The sequence below is a fragment of the Papilio xuthus genome, unplaced genomic scaffold (genome assembly GCF_000836235.2).
Source record: "Papilio xuthus unplaced genomic scaffold, Pxut_1.1 DF827461.1, whole genome shotgun sequence".
NCBI classification, from domain to species: domain Eukaryota; kingdom Metazoa; phylum Arthropoda; class Insecta; order Lepidoptera; family Papilionidae; genus Papilio; species Papilio xuthus.
This window is the reverse complement of record NW_013531188.1, coordinates 1,286,990-1,307,060: the sequence shown is the minus strand read 5'-3', so window position 1 is coordinate 1,307,060 and position 20,071 is coordinate 1,286,990. Positions and strand designations below refer to the sequence as shown.

At 33.5% G+C, this 20,071-nt stretch overlaps 2 protein-coding genes across 10 annotated transcripts in view; one reads left to right on the top strand and one right to left on the bottom strand.

Annotated features, from left to right (window-relative positions):
- Nucleotides 1–954: 954 nt before the first annotated feature.
- On the bottom strand, nucleotides 955–10,724 carry LOC106119488 (protein groucho). 9 transcript variants are annotated; one of them, XM_013314513.1, is made up of 18 exons: nucleotides 10,304–10,724; nucleotides 10,063–10,160; nucleotides 9,924–9,987; nucleotides 9,800–9,844; nucleotides 9,528–9,665; nucleotides 8,940–8,972; nucleotides 6,745–6,882; nucleotides 6,349–6,480; nucleotides 6,079–6,201; nucleotides 5,388–5,441; nucleotides 4,846–4,965; nucleotides 4,442–4,584; nucleotides 3,725–3,980; nucleotides 3,294–3,473; nucleotides 2,903–2,981; nucleotides 2,603–2,767; nucleotides 2,040–2,239; nucleotides 955–1,646 (listed from the first exon to the last, which is right to left on the bottom strand). In XM_013314513.1, the coding sequence occupies exons 1-18, from the start codon at nucleotides 10,337–10,339 to the stop codon at nucleotides 1,539–1,541; spliced, it is 2,112 nt and encodes a 703-aa protein (XP_013169967.1). In that variant the 5' UTR covers nucleotides 10,340–10,724; the 3' UTR covers nucleotides 955–1,538. The 9 variants fall into 9 exon arrangements, with proteins under 9 accessions (XP_013169967.1, XP_013169966.1, XP_013169972.1 ...); XM_013314512.1 differs by having other exon boundaries at nucleotides 10,298–10,723; XM_013314514.1 differs by having other exon boundaries at nucleotides 956–1,646; nucleotides 6,094–6,201; nucleotides 10,298–10,723.
- Nucleotides 10,725–11,019: 295 nt separating this feature from the next.
- The window catches only part of LOC106119436 (protein fem-1 homolog CG6966), a 56,367-nt gene continuing 47,315 nt past the window's right edge, over nucleotides 11,020–20,071 (top strand). The window contains exon 1 of the mRNA XM_013314411.1: nucleotides 11,020–11,287. Coding sequence (XP_013169865.1) covers nucleotides 11,228–11,287 — 60 coding nt within the window. The 5' untranslated portion in view covers nucleotides 11,020–11,227. The remainder of the gene's footprint in view (nucleotides 11,288–20,071) is intronic.

The following is a 20,071-nucleotide window of genomic DNA, read 5'->3' as shown; positions in this document are numbered from 1 at the left end:
ACGTCAAAGTAAGCGTCTTAATCAAATTGACATTTGGCGTTACAGTTTAGAAATAGTGAAAGAAAATTAATTATTATGCGAATGAAAATTCTCCTTGCCAAAATTGCCATACGGGAAAAAATGAAAAGTGAAAGCTTTTTCCAATTTCATATTTAACGCAAACTGTGCTTCATTACTCTTCCATTTTTATGAACGACCAGCGCCGATTAAGGCCATTTTTTACACATTTAAAGGAAGGGATTTTAAGAAAGGGAGCATGAAATAACCAAATTCAAGTTAGTAAATAAAATTGTTTTCATTTTCTTATTATTCATATAAAAAATATACAATAACACTAAAATTATCCATGTTTAACATTGCAACATTGATCTTCTTGTTACAATAAACTTTATATAGACCATTCGACTACAAAGTTGACTATAAAACTTAGGATCAGAAACAGGCACCAACTTACAAACTCAAGCTCTTTTTTTATTTTTTACTGAAGAATATAGCAAAGAGAGAATGTAATAAAAACTTGTTTTCGCATGTAACATATTTAGTTTAACGCTATTTTTGTTTGCAAAAAAATTGAGCCTGGATTTGATTTTTGTTGCATTATAAAAAAAGAAAAACTAGTGAATTCAACTTTAATAAAATAAAGTTTAACGGTCAACTTTGCATCGGATATATTTATGGTATGACAGATTAAATGTTTATCAAATTAATAAAACGAGACAAAAACAATTTCGTTGTAAATAACAACTATACAAATAAAAAAAACTAAACAGATAATAAATTATTATCTACTCAATTTGACATAAAAAAAATCAATAAGTTCGACAAATTGATATGTTTTCTTCAATTACAAAATATTTTCATATAAAACTTTTATGCTCATTTAACTTTAATTATTTCATTATTACATATATTTACAATAAAAAAGCTACATTTATCTTATTAATTCTTTTTAGCATGAGATTTTATACCAACATCAATAAAAATTTTAAACCAAAATTGTTGAATACTTTTGATAAAAAATGCTCAAATGATCTAAATAAAGACAAAGTTGATAAAATCTTTTATAGTTGTGATGTTTAATATAGGACTGAAATAAACAAAATTTCAAAACTAAATAAAAATATCTGTTAAATTATTCAAACTTTCGTGAGACATTGTACTAAACTGATATATAAACACGGCTAAACACTCACGTATATACGTGACCGTAGATACGTGGGTGTGGGTGGCACCACCGGACGTATATACGTGAGTGTTTAGCTGTGTTTATATATCAGTTTAAAAATATCTGTATTTAGAGTAGTTAAGTCACATATGATATAAAAATGGGTGTTTCCCGCTGGGCCTGATAGGAAAAAAATCCCATTGACCCGATCAATTGGTGGGCAACCTCAACAGAAATAACCCTACAAAAATCTTATATTATTCAATTAAATAAAATCTCACGCTAAAATGGAATATATAATATACAACAGTTTAATCTGCCACACCTTACATCACACTGCACTGGACCGCGATATCAACACTAACACTATGCCTTAGTACATCACTTCGTACACTGTCGCCTTCTTGTCACCAGAACCTGTCACTATGAACTTATCGTCCGATGATATATCACAACTGAGCACCGATGATGACTCTTTCGACTGGAAAACAAGAAAAAAAGTATTTTCATATAAAATTAAGACTGGTTGATACACATAACTTTATATTTTTAATTCTGATTCCATCTTAATTTGTAGCATCTGTGTTCTTCCAGACTGTGTTCTACATTTATGACAAATTTCAGCAAGATCCATGCAGCCGTTCTGGAAATACCTTCAAACAAACATCCATCCATTCAAACATTCACATTTATTAGTATTAATTGTTTAACTTGTTCATATCACAAAAGTAAACCTTTTAGTTAAATTATCTTAAAGTTTACCTTGTGAACTACAACAATGTAAAAATCTATTTTTTTCCTGCTTTGATATAATCTAAAGAAAGGCAAACATTTTCTAAAACAAGGTACATCAAAGTGTAAATGTACAACGTACCTGGAATATACTAGCTCCGTATGGCGTCCGCCACGCGTTTAGCAAGTTGTCTTTACCAGTAGAGACGAACCAGCTACCAGCTGCTGCGAACTTGAGCGCTAGCACACAGCTCTCGTGCAACAACAGCTGATAGCGGTCTGGTTTACCGCAGTGTAACACTTCCACTTGAGAGTTCTCCATACCTACTGCTAACCATGAACCTGGGAATAAATTAAATTGCACCAATTATTTATAAACTTTAATTAGGTAGGAAGAAAAAGAAAAAATTCTGTATATTAAAAATGAAGGGTCTCTAATATTGTTATGTGAAAAAATGTGTTTTTTTAACAAAAGGTGGCAAAGGTGTACCCGGCTACTTGAATACACTAAAATAATTAAGTGACCGTTGCTTCTAGACATTTGCATTTGCAGATGCGTTGCATACCTTTAGACGACCGGGAAGGGAACATACGTACAGGAAATTTCCCTTTTATACATTTTCTTTTTATGAGAAACATTTAGGAATTCACAAGTTTTGGTGTGATGTGTTTATGATTAATGATTAGGATCGTAGGTCAGGATACCTGTGGGGCAATATCCTAAGGAGAATATCTGGCTATTGAAGTCGTGCTGGTGCAACTGGCGGCCCTCGCGCAGATCCCAGGAGCGCACCGTGCTGTCCAGCCCGCCAGTCCACAGCCGCGACCCGTCAGCACTCATGTCGATACAGGACGCGCCGTCAGTGTGACCTACACACATTCTTCTATGTAGACTGTTCTAACTCATTATGTTAACATTTTAATAAAAGTTAAATTTATTAGTGATCAACAAAGAGATGGTTTATCATTAAAGTGACATTTATAATAATGTAATTTGTCACTTACCTTGAAATTGTCTAACTAATGTTTGATTATGAAGATCCCAAACAGCGATATGACCATCTGAACAGCAACTAAAGCACACCTGCCAAATAACATTACAATAAATACACCGATTTCAAATAATTCAGAATAGATGCTGTTAGAAGAGTAGATAAATTATATATGGTAGAGCACCTCACGTATAAAAAGACGAATAAATCAAAATACTTTAAAGTCCAAGAAGGAACTTGTGGCTTGCTAGTGAGCCATTGTAATTTATAGATTGCCAAATTATCTAACCCAGTGGGTGACATTTTTTACATTAGCTTGGGGGGCGCTAGTGAGCTGATATAATTTAGTTTGTCGGCCTGTAGTTTCCAACTGGTCAAATTTGTGTTGTTGATGTTGAGATTACCTTGGAGTCAGGACTGATGGCGAGGGCATAGCATGCCGGTGCGGAGGATGTGAGCTCTGCGCGCATGCGGGGTGTGGGCGAGGCGAGGTCCCATATGGACAGATTGGACGCCTCACCGCCCACGATCAGCGTGCGACCGTCAGGCAGCAATTTTACCGATCTGATGTAGTTGTCGCGTTGCTGTAACAGTAAGTTGACACAGTTTTAAATAAAGATATTTTAGAAACAAATTATAAAATATGGTAATAAGTAAATTCACGTTTGCTTTGAAAATATTATACAATTAAAAAAATATATATTACGAAATATGGTGATATAAAAAAACTGGTTTCTGTTAAATATTTTTATCTTTTCAATAATTATAATATACAAATTGAAATAGTAATATCGTCCCAAAATTGATCTACGGCCAACATTATGTAAATACTTACCAAACAATCCAACTGTGCCAATGGTTCGACGACAGCGCCAGGTTCGGTGATATCCCATAGTTTGACACATCCCTTGCCGCCGGTGTAGGCACGTCGCGAGCCCGAGGTGAGCGACAACGCCACCGCGCACACCACCTCACCGTGCGGCAACGCGGCGGCGGCGCGTGCTCCACGCGGCACGCCGGGGGACGAGAGCGCGTCTGCGGGGAACGGCACCGGCTGTGGGGGACCTCCGCATGTGTGGTACGAATATGCACTGAAAATGTAAACATTATTATCATTTGTACGGTCTACTGTATAAAATAAATTGACGTATTTTTTTAAGATATGTCATAATATAATATAGACTATAGACAATTTTTTTTATTTTTAATCTTTATTAGTTCGTACAAAATTCTTTATGATGTAAGCTGTCGTCCGTAAGTCAAAGCGCGAAAAAAAAATGTAATTACTAGTCTGTGTTCTTCCAGGCTACATTAATGCCGAATTTCAGCGAGATGCATGTAGCCGTTCTGGATATACCTTCAAACAAAGATCTATCCATCCATTCAAACATGCGAATTTACAATATTAGTAAGTACAGCTACAACGTATTGTTTGCCAATTGGATAAGAACTTATAATAATTGAGATTATGCTTTGAATATCTTCAAACATAATTTTTTATATAATTAATTTATTACAGTTAAATGAAATGATTATTAGTCAGTAAACTAACGGTTTAGCTGGGGGCATGCCGTTGGTGCGTGCGTGTGCGCCGTCATACGGCAGGGGGGCGCGGTAGGCGGCGTACGCGGGGAACGCGTACCGCCCTGTGGGTGTGGGCGCACGACCCTTCGCGCCCGGAGTACCCGGCTTCTCCTGTACAAATGTATTACCCTGGATTTTCTCATCAAAACATACATGTAAGAGTATATTGTTCTCATTTACTTAAATACAATTAAAGAATCACGCAATTCTGCAGTAATTTCTGTGAGTGTACGCATTATTTTAAAAATCAAATTTAATTTTAAACTAAATTCAAGTCGTTGAAATAGCACTTATTGTCGTACAACAATAAAGTTCTCATGTCAATTAGATATGAAAAAAAAATATGATAAAAAATATAAAATATAAACTTACGTCTTTAGAACTCTTAGGCGTTGACCGACTGGACGAGGAGCCCGATCTGGACGGAGGTCGTGGTCCATTCTCTGTCCTCTCCCCGCCCTCTGTACGTACACTGGGCGACCCTCTCTCTTCCTGCAATTATTAAACATTATATACAAAAGTATGTACAATCTTATTGCAGAGTTAAAGGATACCTACATATTATTCAACAAATTCTACCTTCTTCTTTTTAAAGTTAAATTCAAATTAACATAGAAATTAATATATGTTTATCAATTTACTTGATAAAACGTAAAACAAAGTGGAAACCGCAAAATTATGACTTATGATAGTCTACGTAGGGACCATCAACATATGAAAACAGTCTTGAGCCGAGCGGTATTGGTTCGATTTCGCAGACATGTCTATGTCCTGTTGCTGTTTTTACTGTACCCTCTCTCTCTATTTCAAGGTGCCACTCCATGGATGTTGGCCGTCAGCACAATGAACTTTAGCTGGTCTTGTTGCACTCTATTTCAATGTAAATTGTTATGTTTTGTTATTAGTTCTCTTACCTCATTGGCAACATCAACAACTAAATCTTGATCGCTCTTTTCAGCATCGCTGTCCTAGAAGTATAATTTATATGTCAGTTAACATTTCAAATATAAGTTTAGGCAATTGTGTTTTGACAAGCTTTTTCGTGAAGAAGCGTTTATAAGCGTTTACATATTTAAGAATTCAAAAAGTTTTATTTGCAAAGATTCAAATAAGAATGCACAGAAATCAATGCTATGTGAAAGGAAAGAGGATTAAAATGAAGCCTCCAACACACTCATCAGATGTAACGTGGACTTGCTTCCGAATAACGCCTCTTATGTGTGGTCGTGGTATTGCACCGAGCACGCTGACCCATTCGTAAAATAATGTTGTTGCTGCCAACACGTCAAGCTCATTTCACATTCTTATTTGAAATCTACAAGTAAAAGTACAGTCAGCTGCACAAATATGTAAACATTTTCAAAGCTTTTATTTAAAAAGTTTCAGAAATATGTATTCACATATCCGTTCTTATGCTTCCAACAATGAAAACATGCTTAGATATTTTTTTGGAAGTAAAGGTTTATATAAGCTTCTGAAGTTTTTTCAATGTTTCCATATTTATGCAGCTGAGTGTACACAGTACATGCGAGGTAGGCGAGACAGTAGCGGGATGCGTGGCGGCGGAGTGGCGGTGGAGTGGCGGGTACAGTAAGCGACACATACACTGCACAGACTCACATGGGCGAGTACCTTCTCGTCTTTACGTCGCTTCGCCTCCAGAGGTTCGGGCTCAGAGGAGCGCGCGCGATACTTTTGTTCACGTTCCACTGGCGATACTGAACGACGCTGTACCAAATGTTATAATTTTAAGAATCTCCAAATTGATTTTACTTTTTCACAAAAAAAATTAGTTAATTGTTACGGTTTTATCAAATTGAACTTCATAATTAAAACCATAACATATTTGTTGAACATTTTTCCAATGCTACTTACTTGTTGCATTACCCTAGAGGAGACCATTCTGTCGTCTTCCCGGGGCGGAGGCTGACCCGGCAATAGAGGTGGCGGGGCAGGACCCCCCGGATGGAGGGGCGGCTTTATGTCTGCGGGGGGAGGGAGCTCCACCTGGGAACATATTTTAGGTAAAGTTTAATGACTAATCGTGTAAAATACTCGATTGTAATGACGTCACAGCTTTTAGTAAGAAGACAGTTTATATAATGTTTAATACGAAAACATGTTGATTGCGATTAAATGTGGAAACAGACTGTCAAAAAGGTCCTTTATGAAGCATTCCTCGCATTCTTTCGCCTCGTTACATGTGTTTAAATTATGTTCCGAGCTGTTAAAATATAAAAAAAAATATAACAATGATGTCAGTATGCGTACTTTGTGTGCAGGGGGCGGGAGATGCGGCGGCGGGGGGTGCGGCCCCGCCCCCGGCGCGAACAGCAGCCCCCCGGCGCCCAGCAGCGCACCCGCGCCCCCCACGCCGTGCGGCAACCCGGCTGATGCGTGAATCTGTTGCTGCATACAAAAGAAACCTCACATTAGTAAAAAGTTCATGAAATACAAACAGACTGAAAACTATGATTAATTAAATCTAATAAACAAACCAAATTTATTACAGAAAATGGTTATTACACTGTTTTATATTTTCATTAAAAACTTTGTTAAATATTTTGTAAATAACAATTATTTAAGACCCACTTATAAGTTTTAGGTCTTAATTTTTAAACACAGTGGAAATATGCGTGGATTTTCTGCATGTGACATAACGTTCTGCCTGAGACAAAATCATCTATCGCTTAGCAGATTTCGTTTCTTTTTAGTAAGACGTATACAAAATTGGTATATATATAATTAAACTATTAAATAATAATCCTAATTTAAAAAAAAAAAAAAAAACAAATAATGCATGCTTGTGCAGTGCGCTAGAGCGATGTTAACAAACAGTGATAAAACAAATGTGAAGTTAATTACTGATTAATTAGTCACACTTTACTGCTAAAGTAATCTAATAAATTCAATATGTTTTTATAGCCTGTGCATTTTTGTAATATGTATATAGCTTCGATATGTTATGTTAAACATAAAACAAGTTTACATAATTCAATTGGATCAAACGTTTAACACATCCAATGCTATCATTTCTCCTGGCAAATTCACTTTAGTAAATTAGTAGTATCACAAAACTATAGTTGCATGGGACGTGTTAATTTATACTTATAATAAACTAGCTGTCAACCGCAACCCCGTCTGCGCGGTATTAAAACAAAATAGTCTACGTGTTCTTCTAGACTATGTTCTACTTATATGCCAAATTTAAGCGACATCCATACAGCCTTTCTCGAGATACTTTCAAACAAAAATCCATCCATGTAAACAATCGCATTTATTATATTAGTATCATTATTGCAACGTGTTGCTAGCGTCAGTTTTCAATCCGATTACAGACACCTTTAATCATATTTACTATTGGATCCCATAAAGATAATACTTAACACTTTCAATGCCACTACGATTTTCACGTACTACAGCGAACTAACCAAACAAGTTGGCGCTGAATGTGTTGACATAATTAGCAGTTTTTAATCCGTATACCGTTTTGTATTACGAACAAACATACAATCTTATTAATATTATAAATTCGAATGTTTAGATGGATGGATTTTTGTTTGAAGGTATGTATGAAGGTAATTTGGCATAGATGTAGAACATAGTATGGAAGAACAAAAAGGCTACTAATAGGGTTTTTTTTTCTAAATTACACGCAGACGGAGTCGCGGGCGACACCTAGTAACATTATAAAGTAAACATCGAATTGAATCATTTGAAATTTTTAAACAAGGTGTAGATATTATTAATTCAGCTGGCGATTCTATCGATTGTTGTGTGAAAACTGTCAGGTGTATCACGAAATGCTCATTATGGTAGTCAAATTACAATAAAGCAACAATACACGATACGGTATTTGCACAGCTTGCTGTAAAAACCGATTAAAAGTAACGCGTCTGCAATTACGCGTCTATAGGTAGCGGTAACTTCGCTATTTCGGCGAATTCAGGTGGCTTATAGTAAAAAACATCTGTGGATCTCTACTTCCAAAAAACTTTTATAAAAAAATATGTTAACTGGCAACGCATGGGCATGTTCCTTTACTGTTTCGGATGTCAATTAGCGAACATGTTTTTTTTAATGTTTGTCTATCTAAAAACCCGTGTTTGTTTCATCTAATCTCCCAAACCAATAGTCTGATTTTATCGGGACTTTGAAGGGAAGGTAGCTGATGTGCTCGGACATGTTATAGGCTACTTGTTTTAGCCGACTTCAAAAAGAAGGAGGTTGTCAATTCGTCTGTATTTTTTTTATTCAGCTCTAACATAGTCATTGGTAACCGCTTATTATAAAAATGCACAGGCGTCAAGATCTCTAAACATTTATAGACACATTCCAAAGTCATTTAACATTTAGAGATCCCTAATCATAGTACCTTAAGCTAACATAAAATTAACATAAATAAAATAAAAAAAAAAGTTAATCACAACAATTAAAAACAACAAGCTCTATTAATTTTAACTTACAAGAAGTTGCTGTAGGCCCTGTTGTTGTTGTTGCTGTGAACAACAATGAACAAGATAACGCCAAATTATATGTAATACATTTTATCTCCAATTATTGGCACGGATATTGTTTACTGAATTACTGCGCATTAAATCTTATATTTATACATATGGCAGTAAATTATTCATGTATATAACATCCCAAACTACTGTGAATCCTTGCATTTAGTTAACTACTATGCTTTTTTAAATGTAGACTAAATATTTTATTTAAATAAAAGGTTAACAATCTTTTTAAACTTAAATAATGTAATAAATAAAATAGCTGTTGTCTTAGAATCGTATTTCCTTTAATTAGTGATAAATTTTATCAAATTTATATAATTTAATTACACATAAATTCTACTTATTTATTTATATCTAAGTTTGAATGGCCATATATTTTTCCTGTACATTATTATTAAAAACAAAAAGTTAATGCACCAGATGCCAATAATTGGAGTATTACGAGAAAGATTTGACTGAAAAGTAGAGTAAATATGACTTTTTTATAACAAAACCAAGGCCATGGAAGTTTTAAACCCAGTTAACGTTACTTTATCAACTTACCCCGATAATAGCATTAAGTTCAGACATAGTGACCTGCTTAGCTCGCTCCACCGCTGATGCTACTTGCTGCTGGTGCTCCTGCGCGAGGAACGGCAGCACTTGTCCTATGATAGCGCTTAGTCTTTTGGCTATCTCCGTCTAAAAATTACAATCCATTAGAATTTATTCTTTAAATTGATATTATAACTTTAGAATTCAATTGTTATGACACTTGCTTTAACATAGTTTTTTTTTTTAAGACAACGTAGAAGGTAATCTTTCTTTCACTTTACCTGTTTATGCATTTCCACATTCAGTCCGTAAGACATTTCATAGTACTGAAAATAAGAAAGAAAGTTATCATTTTTTTTTGCAACTCAAATGGTATTTGTAAAGTGGAGGTGAAATAAAGTCTACCATAACATAATGCCTTTGCATTTCCGTTTTCTCGTTGGCCAGTTTCTCACATTCTAATTTCAAGCTGGAAAGAATTAAACAGTTAGTTTTGTTACTGTGTTGATATGATAATAAATAAAAAACTGTTAATTTTACTCACGAATGATATTGAGCTTGTAAAAAGTTAAATTCTTCTTTTATACGTTCTAACGTATCTGCAATAGTAAACTTTATAGGTCCTGCCGCGGGTTGTGGCCCCTAGTAAATAAAAAAACCAACACAATAAAATTGTCTTCATAAAAGTACAGAATAAAAAGCTATTTTGATTTATAATAAATAATGATTTATTATTAATCATCAAGAAAAGCTTGGGAAATATAAAAAATAACACAAACCCTTACCGCGGCAGACGGATGCCGCGTCGGCGTCGGATACATATTGACACTAAACTTACGAAATATTTAATAATTAAAGAATCAAATAAAGTTCTTTATATATCTGTGTTGGTTATGTATTGCAAACACCATTTCCAACTTATAAACCACTGCTATAAACTACTGTGTACTAGGAAACCACTGTTAGGCGCTAAGGACAATGATATGCACAAACTTTGCTTCAAAACTTTTGAAATATCAGTCATTATTTTGACATATATAACTTTTTGATGATATTTATGAAAACTGCTTTAAACGTACGAAATACGTTACAAATACTTAATACTACTTTCCCGAGTAACAGTTACTGTTTAGCCAAATTTAACCATAAATCCACGCCGCAATTTTTGTTCGGCTGTCATGTCATCTATCCATCTTCGCCTTCCTTCACTTCACTCATTCATCAAAAAGTAAAAGGCTCACATAGACATACTCCAAACTTTTGTAACATTTTTTATCGTGGTAAAAATTTTGAAATATACAATAAAATTGTAATTATAGCCCAAAAAATGTTTTTATTTCTTCTTGGTTTACCTTTTATTTGAAATAGCAATTTTGGCACATTGTTTTTGACAAACCCTATATTTACTCCTTGGCAACCAAAAAGTATAAACGTCTGACGTCTATGAATGCATACTCTTTGGTGTTTTAAGCAGTTATTTTTGTGATTGGTTGGCTTCCAACATTTTGATGGCAGATTGTGATTGTCGTTGACGCGCAGCTGTTCCGTAAAAAAAGTGCAGTGTCGGAGTGTTTTGAAATAAAATAGTTGGTTACTTTGTTATTCATATTGTGAAACAGTGCTTTTTCAATGATTATTTTTAGAAGAAAGTGCTGTTGTTAAAGTGCTATTTCGACAATTGTGATTATTGTTTTCCTAAGAGACCCATTATGGATTTCAAAACAGCCGTTTTCAACGCTGCACGGGATGGTAGTTTAACACGATTGAGGGTAAGTAATAATTAGGAATGTATGTTTATTTTCTCATTTTACGCTCATTTCTGTAATGTATATACTTACGACGATGATTAAATAATTTTTCTAATAATTTACGAAAAGTCGTTGGTCATCAATATGAAATTTAATTATAAATCTACCTCTTAAATCAATTTTGTTCTAGAAATAATCCAAAAAAATTACAAAAGGTTTGTTATTATATATTGAATTTACCACAAAGCGATTTTCACAATCACGTTTGTCGTAATTATCAAGCGGTGATATTCGCAAACATTTCAACGATATCATTTAGCAACGACGAAAGAATTTTTATTATAACGTTTTATTTAAATGTCAGGCAAGTATTTCATCAGTCTATACATTAAATTTCCTCAATAAAATTTGTTATCAAAAATAATACTGAAGTAACCTTTGCAATAATCATTACAATACTTAAAAATCGAGAGATTTTATCTAAATCGATATGTTCTTAGGTAAAATCGAGTATTTCTAAAAACATATTTTTTTGTATAGATTTGTGCATTTGTTTAGTAAGTGCCCATTCACTCTTTACTTAATATTATAAAAAAAAGATGATTGCTTGTTTGCATTGAATACACTCTAAACTACTGAACTGAATTGTAAATTTCTTTCACTTTTGGGATACTACACTATCCACGGCTGACATAGGATATATTTATTACAAGAATATTTAATTTCCGCTGAAGTTTCTTATTTTGAATAATTTAACTAAGATGTGTTTCTACTAGAATATTAATGTTTTTATGGTTATGTTGTATTCTAACATAAATAGGGTTCATCCAATCACATATAAAATGCAGTAATAAAATTGACTTTATAACATTCAATAGGTTAAATAAACAGGTATTTCTTACGTTTACCAATTGACAATTTTTAATATGCCTTGTACAATTACTCAATTGATAATATACTTTAATTTTCTACATTACTTAACTTTCTCATATAATTATAAACATCAGTAATAGATATAAAGTTATATTTGGTTACTATTGCGGTCGAAATATTCAAAAAGTATGATATAATAATCTGTGTATGCTTAAATTTTATAGTAGATTTAAAGAGTTTAAACACTGTATTGAAAACATTGATGCTACTATGAAATAGTTTCAAATTGGAATTCTCTACCAGCATCATAATCCATTTATTCAATTATGTATTTAGTTATGTCAACTGAACTTATATGAATTTACATGACTATGATGTAACTGTTTTGTTTCTTTTTATATATTAGCTTAATATATTGTTGTTTTTAATAAGGATTGATATTTCTGGGATCTTTATTCTCTAATTGTAAATCAACTATTATCAAGAACCTGGGTTTCCATTCCATCGCCAAATATTCATACAAAAACTTATTATATTTTATTTTTTTCACATAGAAAAATTTTGTGTAATTTAAAGAGTATGTATTCACCTTCTCAAACATTCCTTTAGTATTGCAGATGTAAATACATATTGCAGGTATTGTTTAACAACTTGGTGTTCTCCTTGTTTTCCTATTCCTTTATGTTAATAAAAATTGGCACAAGGAATGTAGGATTAGTATTTCAGTATCGGTAATGGAATACATACTAGTTATTGCATTAAAATTATAGTTTACTCAGACAAATCAAATCTGAAGCTAGAGATTGCGGAATAAAATTTGGTAAGGCCTGCTTATGGTTTCCAAGTTTGGGTTGATTGTGATAGCATAATTTTTAAGATGTTACCGTATTCATGAAATTTTTCATATGTTTTATTTTTACAAATTTAACGAATGTTTATATTTCTTCCGATTAGTTTAATTTGATCTACACTGTCCACCCATAATTAAGAAATTGAATTGATTTGCGTGTTGCAAATTTTACACGTATTTTCTCTTATTAAAGTTTGCGTGTATAATGTCGTTTATCGGTTATTTACTTCTAATCAGATGTACAGTCACAATAAATCAACTGTACTCTGCAGGGAAAGTAGGTAAGAGCATCGACCCCATTCAGTTGTTTACTGATGACTGTACACGCGTGGGCGTGGGCATCTCATGAGTGAAACCAATCCCAAACAGGATCTCTTGATTACAACATGTTCTATTGATTTATGAATTGCTTTGATGATTTCTTCTATAAACATGCGTTACTTATGTTTGCCAGCCAGTATAAATTGAGCTATTATCTTGCTTTGAATATAGCTTACACTAAGTGCCAATTAATTGGATAAATTTTTAATTTATGATTATAAATATAAATTGTAATATTGTATTATAATCAATAACTCATCTAACATAGACAAGTTAACGGATTTCAAAACCAGTTTAATTTGATCTCCCTCGTTTGTTTTGGCTTCATAATTACAGGTCTTTCTCTGACAGGTCAGGGAATCTGGTGGCCCCATTTAGATGGCTTAAATTTAGTAACACAGTCCGCGGAGTGGCTTACTCATTCCAGATGTGCAAGTGTTGATTCCTATACTAACTTGTAAAATAACAGATTCAAATTATGTTAAAGCTATAATTTGGTTTGACAATGTCGAAAGGACTAAGTTATAATATTTATATGCCTTTGTGTGTATTAATACATAAAAAATGTGTATGGGTGGTTCCAAATTAAGTATATTTTATATATACAAAATATTTTTATAAGATTTTAATATGAAGTCAATTGATTTCATCCTCCAGTAATGTTGTTTAGTTATGTATAAAAATGTGTGCATTATATTTAACCACTTACGATAAGTGCTATAATTGTTGCAATGGAAACTTTCATTTGTTTCATCATTTTGTTAATTTGTTATCATATTCAGTATTACGGTGATCACAACCAATTAATTTCAGAATGGACATGTTTTACCAGAAATAAATTATTGTGGGATTCCACTGGTATTACATAAGTATATTTAAAGTATTTGAAGGTCATAAAATAACTTTTTTTTTCGTGTAAATTAGATAATGTACAATTTCGTTCACTATTTTTAAAACAGAGTTTTATGTGTCGTAATTTGTTGCAAATTTTTATGTCGAGTGTTTGTGAAGGAACCTTTGTTAATCATATGCATTTCGAAGGAAGTTGTATTTAGAACATGCGCCTCATTACCTTTCCTCTATTTCGTTTTGTCGCGCGGCTCTTTGTCCGTATGTGAGTCAGTACGCTTTTCTGCATTAGCTAGGGTAACCATGATTGCTCGTAAATCGAATAATATTTTTTTTTGATATTAAAACAATTAATCAGATAACATTCTATATTGAATACCCCAATTTTCATTAAAACTTTTCTTAATAAACTACGACTTTGGAAAATGATTCGAACAAAATAAAAATAATAATTAAGGATATATTGATTGGTCACAAAGTATATCTGTAGATGTACATAGAGAAAGTTTTTGTTACATAATAATTTTATTAAATCTCAAATTAAAAGAATGTTACAGTCCGAATAACGTCTATAGCTTGGTAACCCCAGTACATGGAACAAGGAAGAATTGTTTTTGTTTAGGCCTCGATGTGTTTCCTCTTAAGGTCTTTGTGACCTGATTCTGTTTTTATTTCATCTTGAAACGTTGCCAAAAGCAGGACAAAAGGCAATATCAAACAACAATATCTTTGTTATGATCAAATATCGCGCTCGATTCCTTTATCGACTGTTTTTTGTTTGTATTCTGGGATAAAGGAAATTACGCGACAAAAATTTTACAGGCTACCATTTATATGAGATTTTGTTAAACTTACAACGTAAAGAAATCTTGAATTAAAAATTCTATTGTGACAAAAAAAATTGTAAAATGGAAAACACTGTTTTTATGCGTTTTTTGCTTAGGTTGTAAAATTGATAGCACAGATCTCTTTTTAATTCATCTTAAATATGTATTAGTCATATTTCGTTTCTTGCGAAATAACGGTCGGTTTTCCGATATCGTGAATAAAAAGTAAAGAAAAGAGATTTATTTTAATCGACTTGAGTCATGATTAGTTCCGGCTACTCAATATGATATGCAAAACTCTAAAAGTATGCTCTACCTTTCCTGCCTACTAAAGCTATGTCTACACCAATGATCCATATGGATATTTCCTCTAAAATATGGGTGTGGATTGCAACTGCTGAATACCTTGCGGAATGCTTTATACTCACAATTTTACAATCGTAAATTTAAAAATATGTGACATAATATGTTTAATTTAACTAAACGTTTGTTTAAAGGTAAACGCCCTATGAATTGGCATCAAGCCAAAAATTCACGCCATTTTCTTACCTATTCTCTATTTCTACTCAGAATAGATTATTTGCACACTCTAATCTTGGGGTATCGTTACTCATGACATAAACTGAAAAACATTTTGTTTTAATAACATATCTAAAGGTCTAGTTAACTACCTAAGCGTAACATTAGCCTGACCTTAACTGTCGCGTAAACAATCATAAGTATTCATGTAACGTTATCAGTACAAAATTAGTTTTGGAGTAAGATTATTTTGAATGTTCCCAATTGATATTAAAGTTACAATTTAAATTATAGTGTGTGAAAAGTAGAGATTTACATATTCAAAACATTAAAGGTACGTGTCCATTGGCCAGCGCCGATCGCATCGCACGCAGCCTGCAACGGATTCTAGTTTGCTTTGTAAAATTTTAAACAATTCCGTTTAATCCTTGCGTGTGGTCCGTCCGGCGCGGGTCTATAGAAGCATACCTGTACTCCATCTTCGTAGTGTCTCTTTTATTTCTATAGAAGGTTGATTATTATGGTTGGGTTACCATATCTTTCTCTAACTTTGGTGAATAGGAACAATTGGACGACACTCAAAATTTGTTGTCTCTGTGTTTTCAAAGAGGGTAAAAGGGCTGGCGACCGTATAATGTTTAATATTTTTTATAGGAAATATATGGCCAAAGTGACCATTGCAATTGGGTAGATCAATAACAATTCAATGTGTAATGCACGAACAAAAACGTCTCTATAATACTCCAGTGCTGCGATGGTTATTTTATTACACAGTATTTTCCCTCTTATTTTAAAAAGAAAGAGAGGCATGGAAATATAATTTTATACATGTCTTTAGACAGTGTAAACCAACAATAAGATTTCAATTAAGCCCTTTAAACTTTGTGTCAAAAAAAGCAAGGGCGACAAATCTAATCGTACTGTACCATGTGAAGGGCACAGTTCTTTTAGCGTGATGGAATGTTAGTCATTATTAAGTTTTAACAAATGTAAAAGCTTTGAATACGTTGCAGCATGTTCTGAATTTAAATAGCATGCTTGCAACGCACGCACGCCAACGCAGGGGTCAAAATTAATTTGTGACCAAAGACATATAACATATCAATAGACGGGACTTTGTGAACCTAACTCAAAAACTACTACTGGTAGAATTTCGATTGTGTAGTTTGTTCCTGTGGCAGTGCGGTAATGAAGGTTATGTGCATGTAAGATTAATTTATTTAAAGGAAATACCTACTCGTAATGTCCGCTCTATGATCCTTATCCTTACTAATAATATAAATGCAAAAGTAACTCTGTCTCTGTTTCAAGCCAAAACTACTAAACCGATTTAAATGATTAAATATAATTTGGTCTTAGGATAGTCTAGATCTAGAGCCTGAGAAAGGACGTACTCTGCTTTTTAATACGATAAAGTAAATAAGTAAGTGGTTCAAAGCTGGTATGAAAAGAAGTATCCAAGTATTTTTACAGCGAGAAGATTCTGAAGATGAAGCTGTTAATTTGATGTAAATACAGACATGTATGAGTTTTAAATATATTAAAATTAATGACATTAAAGTATTTTAGTTATAAATGTTATTTTTAAAGATGAATTTAATTCTTTTGTTTATTTTTTTTAAATATCTTTGTTTTGTGTACGTACTAGTGCTAAGTATCCACTGGTATTTTATGACGTGTGTTGTTGTTAGTGTCGCTGTAAACTTAGTTTGCGTAAGAAACGTGAAAGTTTATTTATTTAATATTTTCTACTCGTTCGTAATTGTTTGTGTCATTACATGGCGGAAATAATGCAATGGACATGCGCCCGATGTAATTGGCCGTTTACGTCAACATTTCTGTCCGTTTATAGAGGACCATGTTTGTAATGGTTGAATTTAGAATTGCTGTGTCGTTGTTTATATAAATTTACTAGCTGTCGCACGCAACTCCGTTCGAAATTAAAAAAAAAACTTAATTATTAGCTTATGTGTTCTTTCAGGCTATGTTCTACGTCTCTGCTAAATTTCAACGAAATCTGTGCAGCATGGAGATAAATTATAACAAACATGCATACATTCAAACATACGTATTTATAATATTATTAAGATATGTTTTTTAATTTTTATATGGTCACCCGGTCGGCCGATGTGTCGCTGGAAGGATGAGGTAGAGAGGGGTCTGACTTGTCCGTATAAGTTTGACACCCTTATTATCCAATGCTCACTTAGTCAACACGATGTGTTACTTCCAGTATAAAGATCTCAATGAATCATAGATTTTGGTCTTTGTTTTTGAGCTCTGACGTCACAATAACGTTATCGAATATCTGACAAACAAATGACACGATAATAGAACAGACTGATCAGGTTTTGTACTCAAAACTAGAAAAATTTGATAAGTACAAATAACAGTTTTTTTTTATTCGCATCACTAAATTTTGTTAATGGTTAACCTATGCTAAATAGACAGAACCGGATCTGATTAGAAAAATATAATAACAACTCTTCAAACATTCTAGAAATCACTAATGAATTTATAACAAACTAGCTGTCGCTCGCGACTCCGTGCGTACGAAATTAAAAAAGTTAATTAGTAGCCTATGTGTTCTTTCAGAATATGTTCTACATGTATGCCAATCATCGAGATCCATTCAGCCGTTCTGATGATACCTTAAAACAAACATCCATCCATCTATATATCGAATTATAATATTAGTAAGATTGAAACAATAACGCAATTTTAGCTGTCTGAAAACATTTATAAGTCTTTTTTTGTTCGGTCACTACATTGATACTAATTATTATACTGTTAACGTTCTTTGTTGATAGTTAATGGCAAGTATGTAAAGAATCTAATTCTTTATATCCTAAAGACCAAAAAGTATGTCTATTTAACGTTATGAATGTGGAAGAAGTAAATGAAATATGAGAGATACGTTGACAGCGGAAATCCGCAACCTCTGCCTTTCTAGGCCACAGATGTAAGGGCTTTTATCTTATCTAGACACTAATCCGATTTCGGGTGACTACGGTGCGTAATGCTACACTGTACTATGAACCGTGGTAATATGGCAGACAAATCAGTGACTTCAAGCAATGAAATTAGTGCTCATTGTCACTAGGTTAGTGGTTATCCGTCTGCAGTATCACACTTAATGGAAATGGACCTTAACCAATCGACCAGATACTGAAACATTCGCCAAACTCTTACACCACGTGTTTCCTAAGCTCGTAGTCATGGCATAACTCGGTCAACGCGCAATGTTTTATTTTCAATATGTAATACCTTCGAAGTGCTTGAATTTAAGTGTACTTCAGTCTTTTGTGAATTTAGAATAATTAACCGGTTTTGTGGTATATAATCTTTGCTGTTGAGTATAAACCATGTACTTCCTTTAGTTTAGATTCCATCCTTAAGGATAGAAGGACATTTAGGCCGGTGATGTATCTTTGATAACTAAATGTATATCAATCATCAGCTCACTATACGTCCCCACTGATGGGCTTGGAGCCTACCCTAATTTGGGGGTGACTAGGCCATAGTCAACCAAGCTGGCCCAGAGCGGGTTGGTTGACTTCACACATCTATGAATTTCTTCGCAGATATGTGCAGGTTGCATCACGATGTTTTCCTTCACCGTAAGAACGTCGGATAAATGTACATATGTAAATCGGAAATCGCAAAACACATTGGTACATGGCGGGTTTCGAACCCAGGAGCTGCAGATTACAAGTCAAGTGTTGAGCCACTGTCGCTCATACTACATGTAAACTAACAGATTAAATTTTAAAGTGATTCAAAGATTTACGAATAGGTAGAGATGACCTGGTTTATTTAGGATCTATAATGAGGTACATTATCTAATCTTTGCAATAATCTTGCTGTGCGCAATTCCTCGCCAGCCTTACTGCGGAATAATTCGCAGACAGTTTTTTTTTGTGCTGGCGAAATGTCAGCGTAGTGGCCAGTGATTATTGCAAACATCTTAAAAGCATACGACGTGTAATAAATAAACGTTTTGATAATAAATTTAGCTTGAATGTGTTGTGATTTTATATCTGGTATGAAAAACAAAAAAATTGTGTTTTATAAAGACTTAAAACCTTCTTACTTGCATAAATTGAAACTGATAAGTGCTTATCTGATAGTAATTATGATTTTAGATATTATTTGCTTATTGATAGAATATTTCCTGGTGTTTGTGGAAAATTTTGACCGCTACAAAAGTGCTTGTTACTGTTTACCGACCACGATTTTGATTACCTTTTAAAATAGTGACAAGTTTAAAATACGAACATATTTACTTTTAATTGTGTATTAGAGGCTAGACAATGTGCATTCGCATTAAAGCTATTTCAAAACCCACTTCATAAATTTATAGAACTGACGCGCGACTATCACGTGATTTATCGAAATTTATAGTCAGTTCTATACATTTTTCAAGTTCGTTATGGAATCGCTTCGGAGCGAATGCACTTTGTCTAGCCCCGTTGAGTTTTTGGCTTACAATGCTGGTCCCTCGGGACTAAAAAAAGACTCTCTAAATAGGTTTGTAGCTTATCCAGGTTCGTATTTATGAAGGGT